This window comes from Etheostoma cragini, chromosome 24, assembly GCF_013103735.1.
Source record: "Etheostoma cragini isolate CJK2018 chromosome 24, CSU_Ecrag_1.0, whole genome shotgun sequence".
In the NCBI taxonomy this organism is placed as follows: domain Eukaryota; kingdom Metazoa; phylum Chordata; class Actinopteri; order Perciformes; family Percidae; genus Etheostoma; species Etheostoma cragini.
Window position 1 is genome coordinate 7,570,070 of NC_048430.1, and position 16,999 is coordinate 7,587,068.

Sequence of the window (16,999 nt, forward strand, 5' to 3'; positions counted from 1 at the left end):
AAAACTGTTATGAGATATTATCTCAGAAAAGACTGACTTCTGGACCAAAACAACTTACCTTGATGTTGGGGCATCGTTCTTTGAGTTTGCGGGCGATGCCTGTGATCGTCCCCCCTGTGCCGGCTCCGGCCACCAGCATGTCCAGTTTACCTGTCGGGAGAGGATGAGTTCACGCTTACTCCACTGACAGAAATGTACCCGGGCAGAGGCAACAAAAGCCCAAACTGTAAAAATGGTAATCGTGAGGTGAATATACAAGGTTGTTTATGTCCTGTATTTTTTTTTTTTTTTACTTACTTTTATGCACAATAGCAGAAATCTAACATCTGAGGACTTTCTCTTTTCATTTCATGATTATGACAGGGCTGTGCGTAAAAGATCTTTGTACCGTCACACTGCTCCAGGATCTCCTCAGCTGTGGTGTCATAGTGAGCCAGAGGATTGCTCGGGTTGCGGTACTGGTCCAGGATGTGAGAGTTGGGGATCTCGTTTTTAAGGCGCCAGGCTACGCCCACGTGAGACTCTGGCGAATCAAAGCGAGCGCTGGTGGGCGTGCGGACGATCTCGGCTCCGAGAGCTCTCAAAACATCCACCTGTTCAGGCAAAAATAAGAAGATAAATCTGATCAAGTGCTTACGAATACTGTACAATATACATTTTAGAGAAAATGGATGATGTGTATATTCTGCTCTGCATGTGAGTGGTGTCATGTAACGATTACCTGGCAAAACACGGTTGAATACGGATATGAGTACCACAGTAGAATGATAAGTATAGTAGCACCCCATTTTAAATAAGCTATTTCAATTAAGATAAGAATGGTTTAATATCATCTACATCCATTTCTTTTATGGTTTGCTATAAAATTGCGTAGAAAAACTGACATGTTTCAATATAGATCTTTCATCAGTACATACAGGTTTGAAAGCATTTTAGCAGCTTTGTCCCTTCATTAATCAAAAAAAAAAAAGAGTCACAAAATGACTCAGATTCAGTGACTTTTAAACCTTTTTTACCACTCAAATACCAGCCTTTGCCATAATTTGGGGTAAGAGGTTGCTAACCATCAATTAAATTATTATAGCCAATAGTCATCAAAGAAAATGTGCTGACCTGGGGCATCTCAAGTCTGCATTTATCAGAAGTAGTGAGGACTTGGTTTACTATAAAAGAATGCAGAAGTGGCACGAAGTGAAAGTTTCAATATAACACAACTCACCTTCTCCATGCTCATCTTCTCAGGCATGACGATGATGCAGCGGTAGCCTTTCACAGCTGCAGCCAGAGCCAACCCAATACCTACACACATACACACAACACTTTACAACATTGCTGCTTTCATCTAATCCCCCATTGGTAACACATGCAGATAATTACCAGTGTTTCCAGAGGTGGGCTCTATAATAGTGTCTCCAGGCTTGAGAAGACCAGCTCTCTCAGCGTCCTCCACCATCCGCAGGCTGATCCTGTCCTTGACACTCCCGCCAGCATTGAAGTACTCACACTTGCCCACTGCAAACACACAACGGAAAGATTTGTTCCATTAATAGCCATTTCTGATAAGAGACGATTCGGCAAAAATGATGCAATCGACCCTGAATCGTTGTTACATTCATTATCTCGAAATAACACGTCTCGCCACACCACTTGTATGATTACTCAATGAGTGATCACTAGTCACACATTTTGTCCGACCCGTCTGATGTGGGTGACTCACACATTTCACATTTGAGTCCAAACATTTTGGGGATCTTGTTGATGCGAACCAAGGGGGTGTCACCGATCCTGTGCAGGATGTTTGGGAGAATGGTTGGAGCGAGTGTCCTGGGGAGGAGAAAACAATGTTTCAGTGACGAGAAATACAATTAGTGACACTGCGTCTGTGTGTAGAGATTTACTGCAAAGACAATAGAGCTCAACATCTAACACAAGCTGCTTTTTCCTGCTACCACAAGCGTAATTTCAACACGCGTTTCTGGTTTGACGTGTTTGTGTGAAAAGTGGCACGTCCCAGTAGTTTGGTGAAACTAGTTTTCAACGGTTTACACAAACAAAGTAATCTAATCTAATGACAACGCCACTGTTGTTGCATCCACATGACAGGAGTGTTTTGTGGAGCTAAGAGTCTTAATTAGCTTTGCATCAACTCATTTGGCAATGGCTTGAATGTAACAGACGTTCATTTAAGGATAATTTCAGCCAAAATGAACCTAGGGGTTAATAACACGTGGTTACCGAGGCGACCGCTCTCTGGGATATGTTTTCATGATAATCGAATGTGACCAGTTTTAGCGCAAACCGCTAATTAGCTTATGACGCTAGTCGTCGGGGCACGCAAAAGTTAAAAGAAATCACTATTTCTATACCACTAACAAGGCTCAAAATAACACCACACTTCCTCGGTAGCATAATGACGGTCCATACATGTAAAGTGAAGCATTTGTGGGTGTACAGACTGTTTACTGAAAAGATTGAACGCCGTGTATAACCAGTAACATAGCTCGTCATTTGACTGGTACCGACCGTTTTTCCAAGATGGCGCCTGCCTGTATATGTAAACGGTCTAATCTTTTTAATAAACAGTCTGTACGCCTACAAAGTTCTCAATGCTTTAGTTTACATGTATGGACCCTTATTATGCCACTGAGGAATTGTGGTGTTATTTTGAGCCTTCTTAGTGGTATAGAAATAGCAACTAGCACTATAAGCTAATTGGCGGTGTGCGCTAAAACTGGTCACATTCAATTAGCATGAAACTATATCCTAGAAAACGCTCGACTCTGTGCCCATGCTTCATTAACCCCTAGGTTCAGAATTGTCCTTTCATTTTAAAAACGTACGCACTAAAGCTTCAAGTTTCCTTAGGTCACTTAACTGCATGTTCAATTGTTTCACGGGCAAGAGCGGTGGACATTTGGAGAACCACACAAACCTTGGAACTTGTGTGTGAGGAGAGTTGTCTTTCGAGGCTCCCAGGCTCCATGTGCAGCGGCTGGGAAGGTCGGGCCGGATCCATTTCCTCTCCGCAGCGACGGTCTTCGTGCTCATCTGAATGGTTCTGTTTGCGTCTTCGGCGTCCACCGCCGGCAGCTTGTCAACCCCGTTCAGCGGCAGCGAACCCTCCCGGAGTTTGCCGTCCCCGTTGGCGTGGCTGAGCAGCTTGGCAGCGTGGGGGCACACGGGGCCCTTGGTTGAAGGAACTGACGGCATGGCTCACCCTGGACAAAACAGAGGTAATAGATTTATGTTATAATCTGTTTTGCTTGATGCACAAGTCTTAAAACCGGTGACTCTAGCTCAGTTTCCATTCAATGCATTTCTCCCTACATTGACAGGTCCCCACATGTAATCAGCAGTGAGTGGAAAACAAACACCTTACCACTCCTTACTTCCATTATTGCTGAGTTACACCAGCACTGACAAATAAAGCTTTGTCATGCTTAAACAGGAACTTTGGCAGCCTCCTCCCCACCCTTTGCTTTCCCAACACGGGTACATTCATGTAACAATTCACTGCTGTATATTGTTTGCTGTGGCTGATAGTGCTAATATCGCATCATTCATTCACTGTAGAAAAAACAAAAACAATGCTAGTTAGTTAGAGCGCCATACTTATTACTGCTGTGATAAATGTGCAGACACGTACCCACCTCAGATTGTCTTTGTGTTTGTGAATTTATGTATGTCGTAAAAGTCACTCATATATAATTGAATTTTTAACCTTATTGTAAGTACTACAGGGTTATCCGTATTACATGTCTGAGTGGACCCGGTTTTGCAGGCAATGAGTGTTTGTTTTTAATCATTTATTAATCCCAAAAAAATTCCAGCTTCACAAAGATGAGTTTTTGCTGACATCACCCTGAACTTTGGTAAATAGTGATGGACGCTTTTCACTAGATTCTGGCATTTTAAAGCTATTGTGCGTTGTTTCTGCCGTCCCCATGAAGAACTCTGAGTAATAACAACAACAACGCTGTAAGCACGTCCCTCCATGCAGCTGCTAGTAGCCAAGGAGGATTAAAAAAAAAAAATCATGATGGATTCTTCAGAAGAGGAAATTATCTTTACTCAAGCATCTGCGTGGGAAAGTCACCAGGCGCCACAATCTTCTGAACATAGCCGTACAGACAAACACAGAGAGCATTGTGTGGAGCCGATAATCTTAATTAGCCTTGTAGCAACTCATTCAGTGATTCCTTGAATGCAACGGACATTCATTATTACAAAAAAAGTTATGCACTGAAGCTTTAATGACCACGTTTAATTTGCTAATTAAAATGGTTGTTAGTTGCAGCCATGCAGATGAAAATATAATGTAAGAGACTACTTTACAACATCTTAAAGTAGAAAACACAAAGTATCACATGCCTCCCAATGCTCAAGCCCCTACACATTCGATATAGACACAGATGTTTTCTCAGCTCATCCATGCATGCATTAGGGTTTTCAACACTGTGCGGCAGAAATGGAAGCATATGAACCTTCACTAATAAGCAGTGCACACACTGAGGCCAGCTCTTAAAACCCCTCTTTGGCTGCACCGAGACTTCAAACAATGTCCAACAACAACATCTTCTTATGCAAACAGCTGTGCATGGGAGCACAAACGCTTTTCCTTGCTTACCTTTCATTTGGTGGGGATTTTTAGTGGCAACCGCTCTTTATTACCATCTAGCCACAAAATGAAAAATATACAGAAACCAATCGTAGGTGTTAGCTGTCCTTTCCTCCCCACATCTCACGTCAACACTTGATATCAGATCCCAGCAGCCACTAGAAGCTCCACTGCTAATTAAGGTTCTACCACTGCCGTGGTGAGTACCTAAAAAGGGGTAGAAGGTGTCTGGTGGCATTGCTGGGTTTAACAGGGGCAATGTGATCCTCCGTGAGAACACACGCGACACTGAGCCCAGGCTGCTTGGCGGAAAAGACTCATGATTTACAAGGAGAAACTTATATTTGTTTAATAAGCCACTTAAGCCAAGAATCAAATCCTCCAATACCTACCAGGCTGAAGAAATACTATGCACGTATCACCTGATCATCAATCCCTGTAATATTCTTACCTTATCAGACTTCTTTATCTGCTTAATTTGCTAATCCCCCTTGGTATGTTCAGCGCTCCCTTAATGATTACTAATTATGTATCATGTCTACTGTGCATGCATAGTGCATTTAGGCTATTTAAAAATGCTGCAAGTGTTAGAAAATTCACCTGAAAACTGCTCTGCCAGCAACAGCTGGTCACCAGCACACGAAGAGCAGACTATACATAATCACTGAGCCGTAACAAACGCTAGGCCAAATGTGAACAGCAGGAATGCTGGCAGTACAAAAACAATGGAAAACAGCATGTTGTACAAATTAAAACCCACCACCACATCAGGAGCCAACATGCAATTAAAGCTAATGTTAATGGGGTTATACGTGTAGCTGTCAGAAGAAGAGGGACCACTGATGAAGCTGAAATTATTAGTTGATCAAAAACAAAATGAATTGTCTATTTTGTAATGTTTAATGGAGTTAAGAGAAAAAAAAAAAAACTTTGGCAGATTAGTCAAAAATAGTAAATAAATAATTGTAGGGACTGCCCTACATTCAGAGAACATAATCATAATTTAGAGTTGTTCATTCCCTGGTTGCAGCTGCTCAAATGTAATATCATTTTCTTTTTTTATCTGCTTTTCTTAAAAATTGTTTTTTACGATAACAAACTACATATACTGTAGATGTTGTACTATTGGTTAGACAAGAAAGCAATTTGAATTTGTCACTGTTGTAACCAAAGCTTAATCAATGAGCAAGGCCAAGCTCCCCTGAGTGGCACTGGCACGGGGCTGGCATAGTGGCACGGGACTGGCATAGTGGCCCGGGACTGGCGTAGTGGCCCGGGACTGGCGTAGTGGCCCGGGACTGGCGTAGTGGCACGGGACTGGCATAGTGGCACGGGCCTGGCATAGTGGCACGGGCCTGGCATAGTGGCACAGGACTGGCAAAGGGCTGGCATAGTGGTGGCATAGTGGCACAGGGCTGGCATAGTGGCACAGGACTGGCATAGTGGCACAGGACTGGCACAGGGCTGGCTTAGTGGAACGGGAGTGGCAGGCATCAGCTGGATGTCAGGACATGGGCAAAAGAATTACACCGCAGTGGCAAGTCTGTGGCAAGTTTCAAATCTGTGGCAGCTTTCAGGTCAGTGGCAATGATGTAGCAGGTTTCAGGTCTGTAGCAGGTTTCAGGACAGTGGCAGGTTTCAGGTCTGCTGCAGGTACCAGGATCTGCCCAGATGAGCGGCACCACAGTAGCAATCTGTTGGCAAATTCCCTGGGAAAACCTACAGGAAACTATACAGTCTGTGTGTGCATAGTTACGTTGTCACGACAAGTCAGCGGCCGTAAATGGGATTCAGGATTTTTGTAGAGCTCTACTTTTTAGTTTTCTTATCCATTTTAGTGGATCACTTCCACCAATGCTTGGTTGATTTCGCCAGGCTGCGACAGGAGTGCCACAGTGTCTAGAGCCACTCTGCTGGGCCACACATGTCAGGAGTCAGGATAGAAAGTCGATTATTGTAGCTGCTCTCATCAGCCCATGTGGCTGTGGTCTACAATGCTATTGCACCCAGTTTTGTTGCTTAAACCTAACTGATCCTTAAAAAGAATAAGTCAGCAAAGTGCTTTAAAGTCTATTCCTGGTTTTCTTTAATTTGTTTAGTATTAACAGTAAATTATATATTTTATATACCAAGCAGGCAAGGAACTAGAAGGGGTCACTGTTGGCTGTACCCCTAATCGATAAAGCCCCTTATTTCATCACATTAAGTTAGTTGCAGCCCAATCTCCACGGTGCAGACCTGTACTACACACACACACACACACACACTACCCCTAACACCCGCTGGAAATCTAACAGAAAAATCTAGAACTAAAAGGCAGCCAATTAAAAAAATAAATCAATTTGAGAGATTACATGAAGGGAACACTTACACCATTCAGCACTGATTGAATAAATTGTCAAAATGTAAACGTAACCGGAAGAATTACACTCATTGTGATGCGTTATCGAATGTAAGCATCAAATAGGCAGAAACCTGCAATACATCACATGAGGTGACAATTGACGCAACATAACATGTGAATTGCGCAGTTACGATGTTGCATCAGAACAGGCTCAGTCACCAAACAATTACCACGTGTTTAAAAGCATCCATTTTTAAATCAATCGTACTGGTTCATTTTCACTCACCTTATGATTTAAATGTAGGCTACACAAAAAAGCGCAAAAGAAGAAGAAGAAGAAATAAAAGTCCCAGACAGGCCCCTGATGTACACCCGCAACCACGACTACGATGCGGAGTGAGCAACTTCCGACAAAGACTGCGGGTTTTCCGTGACGAAAACACGCGCAGCCGACCAGAAGGACAAATGGATGTAGACTAAGGACGAGGACGTGGGCTAAGTTTTAGACTGTTCTCCTATTGGCTGCTGCGAGGGCGTTTGCATACTCTGCTCGACCAATCAGAGTCATTATTTCTCAATAAGGGAAACTCTGAGTGGAAGCTGCCAGCTCCGTGTGTGTTTACCTTTTATTGACCATCACACACTGCACGTACGACTCGACGCCTCATGCTGGGGGGGGGGGGGGGGGGGGGGGGGGGGGGGGGGTTGGTTTGAATGGCTCTTGTTGCCAAATACTTTTTTCTTTTTTATATTTCAGAGTATGTGATCATATTGTCATGGAACAATTCATTGATATCTCCCCCCCCCCTCATTAAGTGCCATTCTTAATGTTTTAATCCACTAAGCATGTATTTGTTTTACTGGGATGTGCCACCTAAACGGAGAACTTGTAGAAGGGGAAGGGCACAGACGATTGGCTGATCAAGCTTTAGTTAATATTGCATCATTCACAGTGCAATTGAAAAAAAATCCAAATGAGTAAGTATAACAGTGACTCATGTTTTACATTTTCCCTGTACCAGTTCAAATATTATACTAAGTTAAAGTAACAACAACGAGAAATGTGAGAGGAATAAAAACAAAGTTGGGTTAGTGACTATCCAAAAATTAACTCTATACTATTTCTCTATACTAATAACAGCAAATGACTATCATCAGTGTAATAAAGTAGTAACATTTAAAGAACAGGATCAGACAAATTGATATTCATCCTGGCTGATCTAAAGTGTGGCATTAGACATTGGATATCAACCTGCTTCACACTCAAATAATGAGATGCCCTTAAATCCTCAATATTTGGAGACCTACAGTATCTTGGTTAAATCTATATTAGTTCAGTGCAACTTCTTTCTCTTGAAGCTTCTGAGGCCTCACCAAGGTAACCACATGTTTTTCTCGTGGCACACGAATCCGCCCCTTCCTTGTAGAAAAAGGTCTCTACCTAAGAAATAAGTGGATGTTCAAGTAAGCAAGTGGTGCCAGTGCAGAATTACAAATCTGTTTTATTGAGAAAGCGACACAAGCTTGTCTTAAAAAAAGGGAATAAAAGTAAAACACTTCCAACAATTCACCAAAAAAAGAAAAATAACTTTGTCATCACTGCTGGGGTTAAGGGGGAAAGATTTGGTAGGACATTGGGTCGGTCTTGGCTTCTTTCAGAATCTTCCGGAGCGCTCTCGGTCCCGCGACCTTCTCGGCCTCTCGCGGTCCCGCCGTCGGTCCCTGGAGCGGGAGCGGCGCTCACGGGAACGCGACTGAGAGCGCGGCCTGATCGGAGAGAATAAATGTAAAAAAAAAAAAAAAACATTCTCAAATTCTGATTGATCCTTAAATATAAATGTTTCATCTTCCAAGATTTCTTTACCTTCCCCCTTTCCTGCGGCGGCCGTACAGCTCCCTTCGAAGTTCCCGCGATATGGGTTTCAGGTGCATGAAGTTGCAGAAGCCCCCTCGGGTGCACTCTCTGGAGGAAAACAGCACGTGAGGGGTTAAAACTTGCCTGGCTTGCATTTGGTGGAGCAGGGCAATGACGAAAAGTTGGCTCGCAGTTCTACATGCTGAAGAGCATGCCAGTAGAATATCTGATCTTTATCCCCCCCCCCCCCCCCCCAAACTAGAAGCAAACAACACCTGAGCCAATGGAAAAACCCCGAGGGACTCAAAGGAGAGGAGTTTCCTCCCACTGTGCAAGGACAAAGTTTATCTTTGTCTTTAAGAAAATGTAATATCTCACACAGTGCTCATGCAGCTGGCGATGTTTTCAGTGCTAGATGGGTACATGCGTGCTAACTGCTGGCAGGGCCTGATTCCCCTGCTGGGGGGGGGGTCCTTGGGGCAGAAATAAGCTTCTGGGACCCCTATGTACCCCATGGTCATTTCACTCTGTGGACAGGGTGTAGAGTTTTTCAATGAATCAGAATCAGAAATACTTTATTGATCCCCAAAGGGAAACCATGTGTTGCAGTTGCCCAAATAATAACAATAATAATAATAATAATAATAGTAGTAGCAGTTGAGTATTGCACAAATTTCAGGCCAGTGTTATTGCACAAAACAGATAATATTGTCCAGTTTTAACCTCTCTAAGTGTGTGTGTGTGTGTGTGTCAGACACTTAGAGGGAGGGGTTATAAAGTTTGATGGCCGCAGGCAGCAGTGCCGGCCTTAGGTTTCCCGAGTGTTAATATGATTAAACGCAGTAATTCAGGAATAGCCAACATTAAACCACAAAGCTTGACGAGAGCAACTCTGTTAAGATCAGGCCATGAAGCAACCACCCAAAACATCTGTAGGCTGTTATCATGTCTGATAATATGGTGCTTCAATGGCACCTACACCCAAAGAAACTTCCAGTTAACCAAACCCGGGCATTCCCAACCCCCTCAAATACTGGTCCTTTTAGCCCGGGTGGTAATCCAGCTTGAGCTGCAGGTGCAACAGCGGAGCTTTAGCTTCGATCATCTAGCTGCGGGGGTGGGGGGTGGAGGATTTCTCCCTCCTTCACCAACCTGCTGCCACCACCACATGTCTTTTTGTGACTTTACTTGATGTCACAAAACACACTATGTATAGTAGCTTGTCCAAGAAAATAACTAAAATGTTGTACTTTCAGCTGGACCGCTGCAGCAGCGGCAGCAGCAATGATTTGCGGTTGTGTTCTAATCCCATTTCCAGGTCACAGAGACAATAAGATGTCCTGCTTTTCCTGTTTGCTATTTTGCTGGTCCGACAACATTGTTATGCATCTTCAAAGAATTCGTCGTCTTTAAAAGGATTCATTACACTCACCCCATTTCATACTGGCGGCAGCAGGCTTCCCTGAAGTCAGTGACGGGGGAGAGCTCTGCGTGGATGGGTTGGGCGTTGAACCACCGATTGTTCAGGTCCATGACGGCTTTCTCTGCGTCCTCCTCACGACGAAACTACACACAGAGATACACACACTTAGAATGACTAAGGGATAGCCGACATCCAGTGGCAACTAGTGCGAGAAAAAATAAATACATTTGACTCAATGACACTTGAATTTCCACTGGAAGTGAATACCTTGTTCCAAAGCTCCAAATAACTCAAACTACATCTTTATGACAGTCAGTCAACTCAGAACAATTCAGTCTTTTTAATCTTTACTATTCGTATGAATCTCATTTGCATCAGCTCCGCCTCTCTCATGAACACATTTGGATTTTTCACCAACCTTAACATAAACGTTGCCGACCAGGTGGTCGCCCAAGTTATCGCACACGTTCATCTCCTCCACCTCTCCGTACTTCTCCTCCATCTCTGTGAACACCTCCTGTATCGGAAATAAGAGTGAAAAAACAATGGTTTTTGTCAAGCTTCCTTTCTTGACAAAAGTCAAACCGAATGTTTTGTATGGGGGGGGAATGCAGAGGGTGAGTTAGGGAACAGCTGCTCTGCAGTCCGGTCTTATCTCTTAGCTGTTACTTTATGTTGAAATGTGCACCTGTTTACAAGTTTATCACCTTGGCCAACCATTTTCGGGGGGGGGGGGGGGGGGGGGGGGGGGGGGGAGACACCCTGTAGATGTTTGGACAGGAGCTGTTGTTATACCTACAGTGTGAGACAGGTGCGTCGGAGGGGGATAAGACAATCAAAAGACTGTCAAAAACTCCTGCACACTGTCTAACTCTGCAGAGAAAATATCATTTTATAGTAGACGATATTTTGGTACTAGATCATCATCTGGCAAAATAAACGGTGTGAGTTTCTTTGCAACTTTTGAAAAATTTCTAAATGTCAAATGTCTCATAGAGCCCGACCAATGAAGGATTTTTAAGACCGATGCAGATATTTGGTTATTTTGAAATCCGATATGTCGATATATATTTTAATTTTTTTTTATTTTATCCAGAAACGCACAACAAAATATAAACAGATTTCCCTTACATTAGTTATTTGTAGCTATTTATGAGCTCTCACTAAAATAATATGATAATATAGGAACATAATATATTAAAGTTCTGATAAATGAATTGTATAAATATAATATTGGCATGCCGATAGATCAGTTAGGTTTTAAATGTTATACCATGAATCCAACACATTATTAGCATTCACAAATCACCTAATTTATGACAATGTACGTGTAGAATGAAGCCGAGCTGGCGGCACAACAGGTCACTCACCTCAAAGAACTCGTCGTAGTGCTCCTGCATTTCCACATCGCTGACGGCACCTACGGAACGTCAACAAGGGACAGTCAAGCCAATGCCAGACGGACGCTTTGGGCAAAAGATTTTGTCTGTTGTCTTCAAAATGGGCCGTGTAGCTTTTAACAGAAACAAATCTAACTGTGGCGACATGTCATGTTAGGTCTTGCTCTAACAGGTACACCCTGTAAACAGCCAACAAAAAGGGTCAAGAGTGTGTATTTGTTGCCAGAAAACCTATTAAACCGAAGCATGGTAAAAAAAACTACAGATGACCATCCTCCTGGTTAACGGGGGTTTTACTTTGAAAGGATTTGCCAATGCTTTTCCTCCTTTACAGGACTGTTTGTGTACATCTTGTGCAGACGGGCCAGGGTGTAATACCATAAAATGTATTTGTTTAGGTTAACTATTCAACTACTTCATGACAACCCCTGGCTGTGGCAGCACGTAAAAGGGAATTTTCTAAGTTGAGGACAGCTCTAGCAGAAACCTGCTTTAATGAATCAGAAGAAACAAAAAAGTGCGACAGTGTTAGGTGTACAGCAAAGAACACAGAAAGCTAATTAGAGCTTTTAAGTCTAACACGGCAGTTTCTCGGCAGCAAAACAGGGAAGCTGACCACATGTGTGAACGTTATTGCACGACAGACTCGGGTAGTTTGAGAGAGGCCGGGAAAACATGCAGAACAGCATGTGGCCGGTTACTCTGACCCCAGGAAGGGATGTGATGCATTCGACGTCTCTAGAGGACATGTTCCTACACTAAGTCAAATTGACGTGGGGAGGTGTGATAGAGTAAATTGAGTGCAGTCAGTGCTGGAGGGTCCTGCAGAGGAAGGGAGAACTTACAGTGTAAAGCATCAGCCGACTGGGCAGAGTTTGGAAGGTTATGAAGGGGAAATGTTCAAGAGGGAAATGGTCTGAAATACAAAACGTAGACGTCTGTGACATAGATCAACCAAAAATAAAGAGCTGAGGAAGAAAAAAAAATTGGATTAGAAAATTTTCTATCAGTTAATTGTGCTCCTTAGTTATTATATGTCGCATGTTCCCGCTAGTTATTTAGTCAAAATCGGAGAAATGGCCACTCTTATTTATTGGGAGGTGAAGCTCACTGCCTGCACCCCCTCGCTGATTTACACTTCTGTAGAGTATTTCAGAAGAATTTATGGTTTGAGGTATTCACTTATTTTCTTTATTGGGCGTGGGGGGGTGTTTATATACATACATATACTATATATTTATATATATTATGGGTAATTGTCAGAAAATGGGCTACAATTTTCAGATTTAAGCATGTATACTAGATTTTACTTCAAATTTATATTACAGACTATATATTGGTTTGGTAGACATTAAATAGGTTGTGATCTACAGAAAGTAGGTCACAAAGAATTTTAGTCGATTGAAAGTTTTACTTTGGGGGAGGTGTAAAACATAACACAACACATAATGATCCAGGTCATTGTTTGTATGGCATGCTTACAATGACATGTCATGCTTGTATTAATGCTAACATGTTGTACCCAGACTTTACTGCACTGATGCAAGCGCTACCTACTTATTCCCAATTATGGATCACTTTGATGGCTGGTAAATTAGATTGGTTGGTCTAAGAGCTGAAACAAGGAAGGACCTGAAGCGGTATCCAAAAACTTTAAAGATTCCAAATGATCCTGAATTGTAGCGCATGCATGCGGCCCCATTTGCAACATATGAGTTAAAATAACACCAGTACAACTTGTCCAACAGTCAACCCCACAGATGCCGATTATATTTCACAATCAAAACTAAGACAGGTCATTTTTGATCAAGCCTGTTGTCTAAACAGGGGTGTCGAGAAAGGACATTTCAAATGATCCACAGTCACACGTGATGCTGAAGTAGATAATGTCTATGTATTGTTGGTAGTGTGAATGCAATGCTTTTAAATATACTGGATGCATAATGCAACATACGAGGCCCGAAGGAAAAACACACAAGTCGTTTCTAAGGCCTTCCTGCCCATTACACACTTACCTGTATGAGAGATACTGCTTCAGCTCTACTAGTCTGGTCTTACTGCACCCACATACAACCATACAGTTCTAGGTATTTCCCCCGAAATAGCACTGCTTGTATGGGTTCAACATATTAACTGCACACACCCACTACACAGTTGTAGGTATTCAACCATAAAGCCACTTGCTTTAAGAATGGCTGCCTCTGCTGACATTTGTAAAAAGCAGCGAAAGACGCATCTTTTCAGTCAGGCGTTCGTTTAACAGCATTGTCGACTGTGTGTGTGTTTTATACTTTTGTGTTGCACTATGACTTACTGGGATTTATTGGGCTATTAGGATTTGACCTGGGAAGCACTTTGTGACTCCGCCTGTGATAAGCGCTATATAAATAAACTGTACTTACATAATCAGGGGTCTGTTGGGCTGGTTGTGTTTTGGCGTGGAGGCTCAGCTACACAAGGTTGGATAACAGATGGTTGCTTTTTGTTGGCAGTAGGTTACGGCCAACAAATGACTAAATATCTGGTTTGGTATACTTGGGAGATAATGGGGTCACAGCAACCGGGTCGCCAACTAACAGGGCCGAAGCAGTACCTCACATCCGTTATATGGGAGCACCACTTTTAGGAAACACAAAGGAAGGTTGCTTACAAATGTTTAACTTACAGCGAGAAGCGTCGGCCGTCTGTGCACTGTTCTGGGGATTACGGTAGATGTTCTGAATCAAGATGGTCTGCGGGGGAAAGCAACAAAAAGCATGTGATCAGATAGGATTCTCGGATAAATGTCTAGTATTATTCTATTTCTGATGCCATCAACCTCTATTGAAGCCACCTTACATCTTTATGATACTCATGCAGGCGGTTCCTTTGAAACTGGAAAGGAAGTCCGCATTTGTGTGCCACTTTTTTTACCCCCCCACTTGTACACATTTGATTCTTTTTCAAAATAACGTCTGTAAATCACCTCTGCCACACCTACAAAGACTGGTTAAAATGTATGACATCATAGTAAAAGAACAAACTTGCAATTATTAACTTTTGTTCCAAAAACGAGCTCTGACATACAACTGCTGGGAATAGGAAATGACTGACAGAGCAGGTTTTTTCTGTAAGTAATTGACGACACATTATCCCCCCCAAAAAACTAAAAAAAACACATGGGTTAGAGGAAATACTTAACATTTCCAAGCATTACAACCTTTTTTTTAAAAGTAGCTGATCCTCACCGCATATGAAGACTTCTGACTCTCAGGTCTAATGCCAAACAAAACAAGCCTCGTCTGAGATTAAATATACAGTATACTCAAAAATTGACCTAGCACGTTTTCACCTATTAGATGAATTTCAATATATTTTTCCAGACCAACGAGATCAGGAGTTATAGAGTGTTCACAAACTATCCACTGTGGAATCGGCTACACGGCTTGTGATATGGCCCTGGGCCTTGAAGAGTCAAAGGACTAAATATTTCAACGGCTGTGGCTCAGGAGGTACAGCGGGTCGTCCATTCATCGCACGCAGGGTTAGTGGTTCAATCCCTGGCTGCTGTCCACATGTCAACGTGTCCTTGAGCAAGACACTGAGCCTCAAGTTGCTTCAGATGGCCAGCACTTTGCATGGCAGCCCTGCCGACACCAGTGTATGAGTATGTGTGTGAATGGCTGAATGAGAGGCAAATTAGAAAAGGACCCGGCTGTTAGAACAGCGCTATAGCAGTCGATTTACAACTAACAGTGACATGGGAATCTCACAATGAAGCCATTGTTGAAGAAGAAACACTACGGTGTGATCCTCACCTGGCTGAACGTTGGTTTGTTGTGCAATCTCGAGCAGCGGTCTCCATGTCTGCAAGCGCCAATTTTAAAATAAAAGGAACAATTGACCCTGGAAAAGAAGGAAAGCTGTCATCAAACCTATGGCTCACTTTGTTCTAATTGAATCAGTAACGATAAGGGCCTCGAAAAAATCTTTGTTTTTGTCACCAAAATCCCCAAAACAATGCGTTTCTCAAGACTTTCTAGCTTTAAAAAAAAAAATATATATAATTTTTTTTTAAAGGTTTCAGTAAGTAAGAAAAAAAAGCTGGGCAATGCAGTGCTAAAACATAAATTAACAGTGTATTTTTCAGAGTTTGTGCACTAACTGATTCAGCATAGTATAACAATATTTTCTGTGGCAATACTGTATCAATACACAGATGCCAAGTATTGATCTATTATTATATATATGTTGGATCCCATTTTGCAGCAATAACATTGAAGCGAGATGAACAAACAGAGAAATGTATCTTTTTAGATAAAAACAGATGTTGACATAAATTAGTATTTGGGGCACAAAGGCAACGTTAAATATATATATATATATATATATATATATATATATATATATATATATATATATATATATATCTCCAGATCAATGTTGCTTCTGGTCTTTTCATGTACTTCTCTGTACTACCTACTTAATCAGTACGATAACTAGATGTTGTTTAGGAATTACTCTTTTAAAATGAGGCTTTAGACGACTGTTTGAGTCTGACTTTCATTAAACTAAGTAATTGTTCACTTCTTACAAAGCACTGTAACTTTTATCTCTTGTATATTTTAAAGCTGTAACGTCAAAGCAGGTTAAAATGATGTGTTGCTGAAATGGCTACATCATTAAAGTTGCCTTGTCCGAACGGCATCACTCGTCATCTACATTTAGAACGAACATATCGCGATATTCAGCTCTGCTAAATGCAAACAGTGTACTGTGAGTAGGATGCGTTTTGCTGCACTCCACTGGCGAACGGAACGAAACAAGCTGCCTGAGAAAGTCAGCAACTCTGCTAACAAGCTCATTAATGAAGCAAGCTACACGTCACCCAGCTTTTTAATGACCTGTAGAGTGTGCTTCAACATTGACGTGTGTCACGTTACCAATAAACTAGTGAACACTTTGCAAAATGAGACATTTTGGCGCAAACCAACAGCACACAGCAGCTGCAGGTTAGCTGAGGTGCCTTCCTGAGTTTCATTCAATGTGTTAGCCGAGCGTTAGCTTCCTGTTGCTAATGTAAGATTGACTAGGACATTCAACAGTGCTGCGGCTACACAGCGAGCCCCAGTGAATATGAAAAAGAGCCGCTGCGAATATACTTTGCATAACACTAATCGCTTGGGCGACTACTACAATAGATATTGAATAAAACTTACTTGTCTTTCTCTGTACCGAAAATGGATGCCAGGTACTCCGCCATTTTCGGCTCGTCGGAGACGTAGGGACTGACGTCATTACGTAAAGGGACGGAGATTGTGGAATCCCAACTTGCAATGACCCTGAACGCCACATATCTGCGCTGCTGTCCTAGAAAAAA

At 42.3% G+C, this 16,999-nt stretch overlaps 2 protein-coding genes across 2 annotated transcripts in view; both read right to left on the reverse strand.

Moving 5' to 3' along the window:
* The window catches only part of cbsa (cystathionine beta-synthase a), a 12,229-nt gene extending 4,850 nt beyond the window's left edge, over positions 1-7,379 (reverse strand). Inside the window, exons 1-7 of the mRNA XM_034865157.1 lie at positions 7,248-7,379; positions 2,933-3,218; positions 1,718-1,824; positions 1,378-1,512; positions 1,220-1,299; positions 389-593; positions 59-150 (exon numbers count right to left, since the gene is read on the reverse strand). Coding sequence (XP_034721048.1) covers positions 59-150; positions 389-593; positions 1,220-1,299; positions 1,378-1,512; positions 1,718-1,824; positions 2,933-3,210 — 897 coding nt within the window. The 5' untranslated portion in view covers positions 3,211-3,218; positions 7,248-7,379. The remainder of the gene's footprint in view (positions 1-58; positions 151-388; positions 594-1,219; positions 1,300-1,377; positions 1,513-1,717; positions 1,825-2,932; positions 3,219-7,247) is intronic.
* Positions 7,380-8,438: 1,059 nt separating this feature from the next.
* LOC117939673 (splicing factor U2AF 35 kDa subunit-like) lies at positions 8,439-16,934 on the reverse strand. Its single transcript, XM_034865162.1, has 8 exons — positions 16,839-16,934; positions 15,438-15,525; positions 14,306-14,372; positions 11,611-11,660; positions 10,659-10,757; positions 10,250-10,383; positions 8,827-8,925; positions 8,439-8,729 (listed from the first exon to the last, which is right to left on the reverse strand). Exons 1-8 carry the CDS (start codon positions 16,880-16,882, stop codon positions 8,618-8,620), a joined length of 693 nt encoding a protein of 230 aa, XP_034721053.1. The 5' UTR covers positions 16,883-16,934; the 3' UTR covers positions 8,439-8,617.
* Between the last annotated feature and the right edge of the window lie 65 nt (positions 16,935-16,999).